Source organism: Macrobrachium nipponense, chromosome 40 (genome assembly GCF_015104395.2).
Source record: "Macrobrachium nipponense isolate FS-2020 chromosome 40, ASM1510439v2, whole genome shotgun sequence".
Lineage (NCBI taxonomy): Eukaryota > Metazoa > Arthropoda > Malacostraca > Decapoda > Palaemonidae > Macrobrachium > Macrobrachium nipponense.
Genome location: NC_061101.1, coordinates 22,272,182 through 22,284,681, shown reverse-complemented (window position 1 = coordinate 22,284,681; position 12,500 = coordinate 22,272,182). Strand labels below are relative to the sequence as shown.

General features: G+C 34.9%; 1 protein-coding gene across 1 annotated transcript in view; it reads right to left on the bottom strand.

Annotated features, from left to right (window-relative positions):
* The window catches only part of LOC135212193 (uncharacterized), a 236,110-nt gene that overhangs the window by 161,242 nt on the left and 62,368 nt on the right, over positions 1–12,500 (bottom strand). Inside the window, exons 2-6 of the mRNA XM_064245638.1 lie at positions 6,293–6,317; positions 4,403–4,545; positions 2,150–2,228; positions 842–1,048; positions 131–345 (exon numbers count right to left, since the gene is read on the bottom strand). Coding sequence (XP_064101708.1) covers positions 131–345; positions 842–1,048; positions 2,150–2,228; positions 4,403–4,545; positions 6,293–6,317 — 669 coding nt within the window. The remainder of the gene's footprint in view (positions 1–130; positions 346–841; positions 1,049–2,149; positions 2,229–4,402; positions 4,546–6,292; positions 6,318–12,500) is intronic.

The window sequence follows — 12,500 nt, the reverse complement described above, 5'->3', positions numbered from 1 at the left end:
TACATAACAAAACAGGCACCAAGCGTTCACAGAATTACTGAACAATTTGACAGCAGGAGAGTAAAACAAAAATTGCTATTGTACAAGGATTTGAATAGTTAGCACGAATAACAATGAGAGGAAGCTTTACCTTATAAGTTATCCCAACTCTCAAATCATAGTTCCAGCTATATTCTGTGGCTAAGTTGTAGATATCCTGTAGATCCAAAAGAGTGCGTGGCTCAAAGAGCTGACCAAAGCGATTTCCACAAATGGATTCAGCCTCTTTATGTGTATGAGTGTACTGCCCTAGGGATAAGCATCTAGTACCCGAGGCTCCATATCCAGGTGGACAAATTCTTGTGTCTTGAAATGAAAGTTAAATATTATAAAAACTGGGCATATATTTTAAGATATGTAAAGGGAATATAAAAATTGAATTGCTGACCAACGAATTATGGCAATTTTTTTACTATGAAGGTATTACCACCGACATTATCATTTCAGAGTTTCATCATTACATTATCTGTCAAATTTGGCAATGAACTGTTATTCATGTTATATTATAAAGCAAAAGATAAGTTTTATATAATTCCGCAAGCTATAAATATTTCCCATGATCAAGTCCAGAATGAAAAATGATGCTGAACATGAATGATTAAGAATAGCACAACTGAGTTTGGTAAGTTTTAAAGCATTAACAAGGCAAATGTAAAAATTACACCTGGTAACAACACAAGAGGTTAAGAAGATAAGGCACTTGTATTCCATTAATATATAAGTACATATTAGTAGTAGTTTCATAAAAATATTTTAAAACATGTATGTTAATGTGAGTAAGCACGTTATCTACAAAACTTACGATGTCTCCTTGAACAAATAGGCCTTAAAGCCAATGTGCAATTCCTTATTCTCAGAGGATACCCATTCATCAATCCCACACACATTCCTGATGAAAATGTTATGTTTTCGAGAAGGCTCTTGTGGTACATATTCATTTCAAAATTCACTTGAGCAACTTGTTGTATGCTGTTATATCCTTGGTCCATCCAAATCCACCCATCAAAAGCTAGAAGGATTCAAAAGTAGCTAATTAAAACAATAAAAGTAAAAGTAAAAATAATTTAGGATCTTTCCTAGATAGGGACTGCCCCCCCCCCCCCCCACCCCCCCCCCCCCTAGGGCTTTCGAGGGTCATTATCTACGACTAATATTTCTTAGGGGCCATTATCTTTATAGCATTTACAGTCTTTTGATCATGTTTTTATGGTGATCCTCAACGAGCTTGTCTTAAATACGCCGCAAAGGTGGATACATACCGGGTTAAATCCCTTGAGGTTTACTATCTAGGAAAGATCGAAAAAGTATTAATGTAACACACACACACCATATTATCTATGTGCTAACAATGAACAAAATGTTAACTTCCTCTCAAAAAAAACCTAATTCAAAGTTAACTTTTTCAATACAAATAGATGAGTACATGAGTTCATCAAAAAAATGTTTGTGCTGAAACCCAAGCATGAAAATCCACTTGTTGAAAGAATAAAAAAATAAAAATTCCATGGCTCGGGTAGGTTGGTAGATTATACTAAGATTTTATAGACTTCAGTCAGTTAACTGAACCATTCTTTGTGAGATTTCATCCAGTTTTTAAAGAACTAGAGGGAATTGGGAGGAAGGAGTGCAACCACTTTAACATAAGAGTTTGAATCAAAAGTAATTTTGTTTAAATGTCTAGAAATTCAGAAGGACCCAGTGGGGCAAGGAATATCCTCGACAAGGTGTCAGGAAACTTTTAAGTTTAAGGAGAACTGAGTTGAAAAATCTTTTCATACCTCAATAAAGTATATCGAAAAGGGCAGCAAACATTCTTTAGAAAGAAAAAAATAAAAAAAGCTGCAAACATTCTTTAGAAAAAAAAGATTCAGATAGTAGACTAATCATATTTTTACGAGTAAATGATTTCCATTTCATTGTCACCGTTGACTATAGATCTTCATAAATTCATAAGAAAAATTCAAATTCGAATGAAATACTTCAGAATAAAAATGTCCTTTAAAATAATTATTTTTTGGTAAAGTCAATAATGAATTAAAAAAGTGTAAAACTGAGTACAGCCAGAAAGAACACCTAACATCGAAGGCAAACATTGAAAACGATTTCTCACCTGAAGAGTTTTCATAATACCCTCCTGTCCAATAAAGTATACTTTCAGGGTAGTAATCTTTCACCATGGCCACCACATCCTAAGTATATGAAAGAAGGGAATATTACAATCAGAATATAAATAAAAGGTCAAAACGATCACTTTTATTGAATGAAGTAAAATTGAGAAAATTTTTTAAATATTTCAAGTAGAGAAAAAATCATTCACTACCTAAACTTTTGAAATTAGTAAAACAGATATACTAATTATATATAGAGTACGTATATACATATAGTAGACAGTCCCCACTTAACGGCGGGTTTGGTTATCAGTGATCCAGTTTTATGGGGATTCTCGAGCAATGAAAATCTGCGGCTTTCCACGCCAATATGCGCTGATTTCTGCTTATCGGCACAGATGGACGAGTATTAGAGCAGATACATACTTAACTTATTGTACTGATAAGTGCCGAAAATTGAGTGATTTTTGGTTATTGTCATGCCATCAGAATGGAAGCCCCACCAGTAACTGTTTTTGCAATGTGCAATTACGTTTGGTGATCATAACTTTGTCGAGTTTCTCAAATGGACGTCATCAAAGAGGAGGGACCTCTTATATATACGCATACACACATACACACACACACATATATATATGTGTGTGTGTGTGTGTGTATGCGTATATATAAGAGGTCCCTCCTCTTTGATATATATATATATATATATATATATATATATATATATATATATATATATATATATATATTATATAAGGCAGTCACCAAGTTACGACGGGTTCGGCTTACGCCGTTCCGAGGTTAAGGCGCTTTTCAATAATATTCATCAGAAATTATTACCAGGGTTACAACGCCTACAACACTGATCTGGCAGAAGAAATATGACGCCAAAAATGCAAAATAATCAATATTTGAAGTTTTTTTTTGCTGAAAAATACAATAAGAATGCAGTTTACATAGTTTTTAATGTAACAAAGCATTAAAAGTAAGGTTTTCTTAGGAGTTTTGACAATGTTCTGGCTTTGACGATTTTCGGCTTACAACGCGTCTCACGAACGGAACCCCGTTGTGTGTGTGTGTGTGTGTGTGTGTATATATATATATATATATATATATATATATATATATATATATATATATATATATATATATATATATATATAAAATGAATGGCATTGTCGCTTCAAGAAAGTCGGATCTTTAATAAAAAGAGTATTGCCATCAGAAACTTCAGCATTTTTCGTTAAAACTTAATTTTTATCCAACGCCTACGTTTCGGGATACAAATCCCATCTTCAGGGCTAAAAACAGGGAAAAAATTAAAATTCTATACATTAAATCAGACTAAAATGGGGCACCGTAGTAAATTATGCTTTTTAAAAATTATATAGCTTAATTAACATTATATCAGTGAAATTCGAATATTATATAAAAGTAAGATGGTAACTAATTGAATAAGAGATCAACATTAAAAAGCAAAGCTACTAAGTACAATGACACTTTCAAAATAAATAAACAAAACACTTTAAAACACAAACCACACGTGAACAACTAAGAAAAGGACATATTACTAAAGACAGGAGAAAATACTGAATCCTAACAGGTAAAAAATTTCTGTATATGATTACAAAAGGAGAAAAAAAATTAACATTTAAAATATATATATAAGGCAGACAATTTGTATCCCGAAACGTAGGCGTTGGATAAAAAAATAAATAAGTTCTAACGAAAAATGCTGAAGTTTCTGCTGGCCACACTCTTTTTATTATATATATATATATATATATATATAATATATATATATATATATATATATATATTATATATATATATATATATATATATATATATATATAATATGATGGTACCTCCTCTTTGATGACGTCCATTTGAGAAACTCGACAAAGTTAAGATTACCAAACATAATTGCACATTACCAAAAAACAGAAATGTGAACAGAATTTGATCTTACGGCAATTTGAAGATCAAAAGAAATTCATTAAATATGAAATTTAGCCCACTGGGACTTATGAGGTCGTTCAGCGCTGAAACAGGAATCGACAGGAAAAGGTTTGAAAGGGTTGTAACAGGAAGAAAACCTCAAACACACTATGAATCAATTGTTAGGAGAGGGTGGAGAGTGGGAAAAGAGGATATGAAAGGAGGTACTACAGTCAAGGGAACGAAAGGGGTTGCAACTAGGAAAATCAAAAGAAGATGCCGTTCCTTACTTAGGTATACATTTTATGCATACTCACCACATCAGTCACGGGAATTAATGTAGCATATCTCTCCTGGCAATAGCTTTTCGCCGTTGTCATGTTCATGGCGGTGGTGTTTACACTGTAACAGTGAGTTCCCTTGGCGTTCCATCCAGAAGGACAGCTGGCTCTGCATACGCCTGAGAATGTTAACAGACTGTAATAATTAATTAACTTCAAGACAATTTTGACTATTATTACTATCATTATACTTAAACAACCCTAACTGTTGGATTTTTGGTATTCTAAGTAACCTCGCCCGCTCACTCTCGTGATGGACGAGTGCCGAGTGGGTTCTCTGTTGGAGGAATCTCTTTAGCGTACCCTCGGTTCAAAATAATCTCGCCTTACTTGCTCCATTGCTATTTCTATCTGCTGCATGTTTCGGAAGCTTTCTTTTAACTTTTATCGATCTTCTGTGCGTCCTATTTCCATCGCAATTATCAGGTTAAAAGTTAAATATATCTTAGTCTAACCAGACCACTGAGCTGATTAAACTCTCCTAGGACTGGCACGAAGGGTTGGATTTTTATTTACGGGGCTAGGAACCAATTGGTTTCATAGCAACAGGACCTACAGCTTATTGTGGGATCCGAACCACATTATATCAAGAAATGAATTTCTATCACCTGAAATAAATTCTGATTCGACGTTACAATTATCAGGTTCCTACTATTTGAAGTAAGTGGAGACATTTTTGCATTCGCCAAAATTTACAGCACAGATGAATGGGAGAAGAAAGCCCAGTTGACCAGTTGGGGGGTTCGCATTCGGAGCTATAGCAGATTCACATCAACTGTGCAGCCGATTTCTAGGCCAGTCAGTCCCTTACGACGTTCCTGATTGGCTGTTGATAAGCCAATCACAGGGCTGGAAACTCTTAGTCTCTCGAGAGAGTTCACATAGGCAGAATGCGTGTTCCACCTCTCCCGAGGGATATTTTTGAAAGACGTATCCCTCAGAAGAGGTGGACCATACATCCTCCCTATGTGAACTCTCTTGAGAGACAGAGTTTCCAGCCCTGTGTTTGGTTTATCAACAGCCAATCAGGAACGTCGTAACGGATTGGCCTAGACATCAGATGCACGGTTAATGTGAATCTACTATAATTGTGAAAATTATGGATAACGTTCAACCACACCTGACGCCCACCATTTAACTATTATTTGCATATTTGTTTGTTTGTTTGTATGGTGCTTTTACGTTGCATGGAACCAGTGGTTATTCAGCAACGGGACGACCGGCTTTACGTGACTTCCGAACCCCGTCGAGAGTGAACTTCTATCACCAGAAATACACATCTCTCACTCCTCAATGGAATGGCCGAGAATCGAAGCCGCGACCACCGAGGTGGGACGCTAATACCATACCAACCACGCCGCTGAGGCGCTTATTTTCATATTAACCCGGCAGCTGCTTTCAAACATAAGACCTATAATTATGTCCAGCAAAGAGATGCACTTTTATATACCTGGCAACGGCTTCCTACTTCAGATAGCTCATGGAATAAAGACTTCGCACAGTACCCAGAGTAGCTGTTAAGCCACATGTTTGTTGTAAATGCCAGCACTCTTCCAACTAATGCCCTTATCTATTGGTAAACCAATGATTTAATCTACCAAAATTATTATTTCTCCAGATAAGTGACCACAGATTCTTTTAAACTTACTCTAGCTCCTTCTTTCTGAACTTTGCTAGAAAATATTAATGCTCTCCAAGGAATCATTGATCCAGATGCATACTACAACACATGGATGTAATTATATGTAAACTAACTTCGCTTGAATGCAAGCACACTGAATAAACAAGAGTAATTACATGCATATGCAAAAATGAACATACAGTAAATTAGCTATTTAACTGTTAATGAGGAAAAGTTCTACTCACCGACGCTAATGGCCAGTAGCAACACCTGAAACAGAAAATATTATTTTAATAAGACACTGCAGGAAGCCACAAATACTCTATACTGAAAACCTGCTGAGAAAACGAGCTGAACAGCTTTTTTTACACATGACAATGCAATAATGTCACACATTGTGTTTCGCTAGATATTCAAATATTTTTTTTTACTTGTGGATAATAAAACACATATGTTACATGTGAATGAATTTTTACAACACTTTCCAGTTTACAAACTAGACTACGGTTACTTTCCGTGAAATTCATGGCAATTGGTCTGATGGGGCTGAGGTGTTTGCTACACCAAGCCCAACGAATTTACTTGAACTGAATACAGAATTTACGCAAAAATTCTGTATTCACCGATGATCCTGAAATTGACAGTAAAAGGTTTGAACAGGAGGAAAACCTCGCAGTTGCACGATTAATCAAACTTTAGGAGAGGGTGGAAAGGAAGATGGAAAAAAAGAGAATATGAGAGAAGGTACAGTAAAAAGAACGAAAGGGGTTGCTGCTAGGGGTCGACGGCACGCTGCAAAGAACCATAACTAATGCCTACAGTGAACCGCATGAGATGCTCGTCTAACGGCACTATCCTGCCTACGGGACCAAGGCAAACGAGATTAGAACTCGGTAGTCGGTAGCTTTGGTTAAACGTGGTGATTTGCGACAACAATGGCCAATGGTACTCCACGAAGCATAGTAGCAATTTATTAGGTAACAGAATCGGTATGATACACAGCATAATAAAGTTTCTGTTATTCGAAAATGAGTTCAAATGGGTAAACAAAGTATTCTGTGTTACAGCCAGATAGATATAAGACGCTCAATGCACGGGAATCAACCAGCTTGTTTAGTTGATGATAAATTGAAGACGACGCGTTTAGATTCACTAACAAAGTATATTTCATTACACGCTATGCAGTTATACATCTCATATAAACATACAAACAATAAAATATTTTAATCTTGTACACTATTCCCCCTAACAGGGATGTGTTTCCGTGAGAAAAAAAATAAAAATCACAGCAGAAGAAGACTGACTGTTTCGAAGAGTTCAAAGATGGAACCAGTTGTTTGATGGTTTCATCAGCAGTTTTCGATGCGATTTCAAAATCTGCATAGTAGGAAATAAAAGATTTTCACTGTTTAGAATGTTCCCTTAAGTTACAGAGCTCACAGTACACCCTGTTCCATGGTTAACGCCACGATGAGAGTCAATTTGCACCTTCAGCCTAGGTCATTAGACCTTGCTTTCAGCATTCTTTTGGTGGATCCGACGCCAAGACTGTCTCGAGATTACATCTCAGGCAAGTACTATATACTTATGAACCACCAAAGAATACATAAGGTTGGGTACAGTGTCTTCAAATCTAAAAACTGATCCAAGTGTTCTTGGATTCCTTAGAAAAAAAAAATTATGATTAACTAAGGCAGTAAAAGCATTTCTTTAGAATCTGCCTTTTACGAATGATGACAAATTTTTTTACATTAAGGTACATTTTGAAGAAACACTTTAACCGTCTTAATCACAAATTTGTTCTTAAGAATCCAAGACCAACTGGGTTTTTTATGCTTGCAAATATTAAGCAACAAAAACCACACAACATAGCTGCAGTTTAAGAATAACTTATACATAAAGAGTGGCCTATAATTTATGATTTCCCTTCGGTAAAGTTTTTTCTACGTTAAGGGAATTCAATATGAAGTGAGGTTGGTAGCATAATATTTATTAGTGTGCGAATACCATGTCTCTATTACTGACAAAACTTCATAATGTGTCAGTGCGGATCCTTGAGTCTGAAACATAGTACTATATCTTAAAGGTATCATAGAAGCTAGTAAAGACTTTGCCTCCTGTTGCGTTCTGCCGACAAAACACGTCAATGCTGTATTAAATCTTCTTAGCCTAATGAGGAATCACTGATAATCTTGCATATTTGTAGAACATTTAATGAAACTTGATTATATGTGACATACGAATGAAACGATGGGCAGCTTTATACGTGGCCCGTTACCTAAACATTGGCAGTTTTTTTCTTTTTTTCGTAAACAAACGCCTCCCAAACTTACTATAACGCAGTTACTTGAAGTAATGAGTCTCATAGAACACTACATCCTAGTGTGTGCTAAACTTACGAAACTTGAAAAAGGAAGAGTTGCCATTTTAACTTTATTTCACTGGCCTAAAAAGAGAAAGATTCGATACTGGGAAAGCAGCGCAGTAAATCTGTCTTTACAGAGGAACTGACGTGGACGGTTGGTTGTGAGGGCGTGAAAGGAAGACAGGCGTCGTTAAGGCTATTCTAATCTCAACCCTCGTTGCCCATGATTTATAATATTACTTCTGACTCACAGATAGAGCGTTGAATGTCTCAGGTTTTGCCACAAAGTCAAAGTCTTTGACTCGGAATTTATGATAAAAATTGACGGCATCACCGGCAAAGAACCATAATAAATCCTTGGAATGACTCATGAGGCATGTAAGTTATTTCAGGCTGAAGCCCCCTCCAATCATTTCCAAGCTGGTCTTCACGCGATTGTGATATTAAAAAAATAACGCTGAAGTTTCTTCGGCGCAATCTAGTCTTCTGTACTACAGCGTACAATGCTGATGAAACTCTCAGCCACGGCCCATCAAATTCTCAGCCGGCCGTGGTGGCCTGTGTTGTTGGGGTGCCCGATTCACGATCATGGCTATCTTAACTTTAAATCAAATGAAATAAAAACTACTGAGGCTAGAGGGCTGCAATTTGGTATGTTTAATGACTGGAGGGAGGATGATCAACATACCAATTTGCAGCCCTCTAGCCTCAGTTGTTTATAAGATCTCAGGGCTGACAGTTAAAGTGCTGACGGACAGACACAAATAGTCATCCCAATAGCTTTCTTGTACAGAAAGCTAAAAAGTGGGAGATATATGTGAAGTATAAACACTGCAATAAAAAAAACAAAAACAAAGTGAAGCGCTGGAATATTCAGGAGAGAGAGAGGAAAAAATAAAAAGAAAAAGCTAGCAAAACGACATTCCTGAAACCATCGCTAGAAAATTAAGACGATCATATATAATTGTCATCACACTCATGCTATACTTCGACTGGGAGCACGCAAGCAAGTCCTATCTTCCAAGCCCCCTTTAATATTTCATTCTTGTCAGAAGGGTCGTTCTCCTTTTCTTTTATATTTGTGCTGCTTCTTTGGATCAACGTCGTTTATCTATTGCAGAACATAATTTCTGCGCGGGCACCTTTTGCAGCCCGATGAACACTTGGATTTTGTCGCGTGAGCGGTGTAATTTGCGCAAACAGCTTCGCTTCTAAGAACCTCAAAATCGATCATTCAAGAATATTCTTTCTGTTTAACATCCGTGATGGATTCAACTGATTCTTATAAACCTCCAACCCCGCCACCACAATTTTTTTTTCCGCTAAAGTTTATTGGGTACGGAACTGGGAGTGTTCCCACCCCCGAGGAAAAATACCAATATTTTTGCCTAAATTACAGTTACGAGGAAAAATACTTATATTTGACTCTAAATTACAATTATTAGCTGAAAAATACTAATATCTGACTCTAAATTACAATTATTAGAGGAAAAATACCAATATTTTTGCCTAAATTACAGTTACGAGGAAAAATACTTATATTTGACTCTAAATTACAATTATTAGCTGAAAAATACTAATATTTTACTCTAAATTACAATTATTAGAGGAAAAATACCAATATTTTGGTCTAAATGACAGTTATTTGAGAAAAAATGCTATTATTTGACTCTAAATTATAGTTATTAGAGGAAAAATACTAATATGTCTCAAAGTTACAGTTATTATAGGAAAAATGCCAATATTTTTTTTGAAATTACAGTTATTATGGGAAAAATACCAATATTTTTGTCTGAATTGCAATTATTAGGGGAAAATACTATACTGACTTAAATATCTAATTATTAAAGGAAAAAAAACCAATGTAAACAATATACAATATTCATAGGAAAAATACCAATATTTAACTCAATATTACAATCATCATAGGAAAAATACCAATATTTTTTGTCTAAATTACTGTTATTTTAGGAAAAATACTAATATTTGACTCTATATTACAATTATTTGAGGAAAATTACTAACATTTTACTCTAAAAATACTAATATCTGACGCTAAATTACAATGATTTGCGGAAATATACTTATATTTAAAGCAAATTTAACAATAAGGACGTTATTGCGACTTGATATAAACAGACAATTCTTTACTTAAAAAAAAAAAAATTTAGTCAATTAGAGATGACGAAGATTTACCTGAACTCAAAAAAGCAGTACAAATATGAAAGGTTATCTGGATTTCACTTGAAAGAAAATAGACTGATCAAATAAGCAGCGAAAACCTCACATATAAAACAAAATACTGAGATTAAGAGAGAGAGAGAGAGAGAGAGAGACAAGGAATGTTTTGCCCCCAAAACAAAAGAATGTCGTAAATAAAAGGTTATCGGAATTCCACCTACAATACAAATACAGAGGTTAAACGAAATCTTGACTCAAGTCACAAAAAAATAATATAAAAATATGTTATCGACACTTTACAGGAGCAACACAAAAAAAGAAGAAAAAAATACAGAGGTTATACGAAATTTTGACTAAAATCACAAAAAATAATTTAAAAAATTATATTATCGACACTTTACATGAGAAAAAAATGTAGGTCATGGAGTTACACTTAAAACACTATACAGTAATGGAATATAGAGTCTAGGTCAAAGACTAAGCACTGGGACCTATAAGGTCATTCAGCACCGGAAGGGAAAATGTGAGTAAGCAGGTCTGGAAGGTGTAACAGGAGGAAAACCTCGCAATTGCACTATGAAATGATTGTTGGGAGGGTGGACAGCAAGGTGGAACAAAGATAATATAAATGGAGGTGCAGTAAAAGGAACGCAAGGGGTTGCAGCTAGGGGTCGAAGGGACGAAACGAAGAACCTTCAGTAATGACTATAGTGCACCCCGTGAGGTGCACTGATGGCAATAACCCACTAGGGAAGTTAAATCACTATATAGCAAAACTATACGTCATAGAGATCCGATTAAACCACAAATGAATTTATCAAAATTGCCCGTTATGGAGGTTTTAATAAACTGGCAATAAAGTTGATAAATTGACAAATGAGGTCTCCTGCGTTAATAACCTCTGTTGATGAAATGCATATTGGCACGTATCGTTCCTGACATGATTTATTTATGTCTGTTAATAATACCATTTTTATTGCTTCAGGTTCTACAGATATCGTCCTATACGAGTGATGATACGTTACGTTGACTGTTTGTAAAATAAAAAATGTGGATGCGAAAATGAATATCAGATTTATAATACACAAACACACACACACAAACATATATATATATATATATATATATATATATATATAATATATATATATATCTATATATATATATATATATATATATATATATATATATATATATATATATATATATATATATATATATATATGTTTGTGGTTGCTACCTCAATGACGTAAATGAACTGAAAATTTTGCTAATTTGCTGCTTAGATGTGTCTTACACACACACACACACACACACACACACACACACACACATATACTATATATCATATATATATATATATATATATATATATATATATATATATATATATAATTATATATATATATATATATCTATATATATATATATATATATAAGAGGTGCCTTGCAGATTACAGAACACCATCGTTAACATTATTGGTAAAAGTTTTGTATCGATCTTGTGGACAGTCGTGTCTGTTGATAAAATACGATAATGTATAGGAAATATTAATTCAGAAATATTGACTTCCTAAGCACTTTTATTCTCATATCTATTTCAAATATTTCCTTGACTGCACATTTTACTCTCGATCCCAGTATCGTCAACAACAAAAACTTTACGCTCACTCTCTTAATTAACGATATTAGGTTATGGAAACTTTACGCTATGCTCAAGAAAAATACCTGCTTCCCACTCCCTTCCTTGCCCTAACGGTGCGACATCTATTGGGTGTTTAATTAGTTACTTGTTCAACTGCTTCGGGGTTTCATAGTCGCGGATTCGTGTTCACTCTGAATCAGCGGAAGGAACGGACTATTGTGCACGATAGTACATAGCCCTGAGCTGATATGTAGGGCCGGTA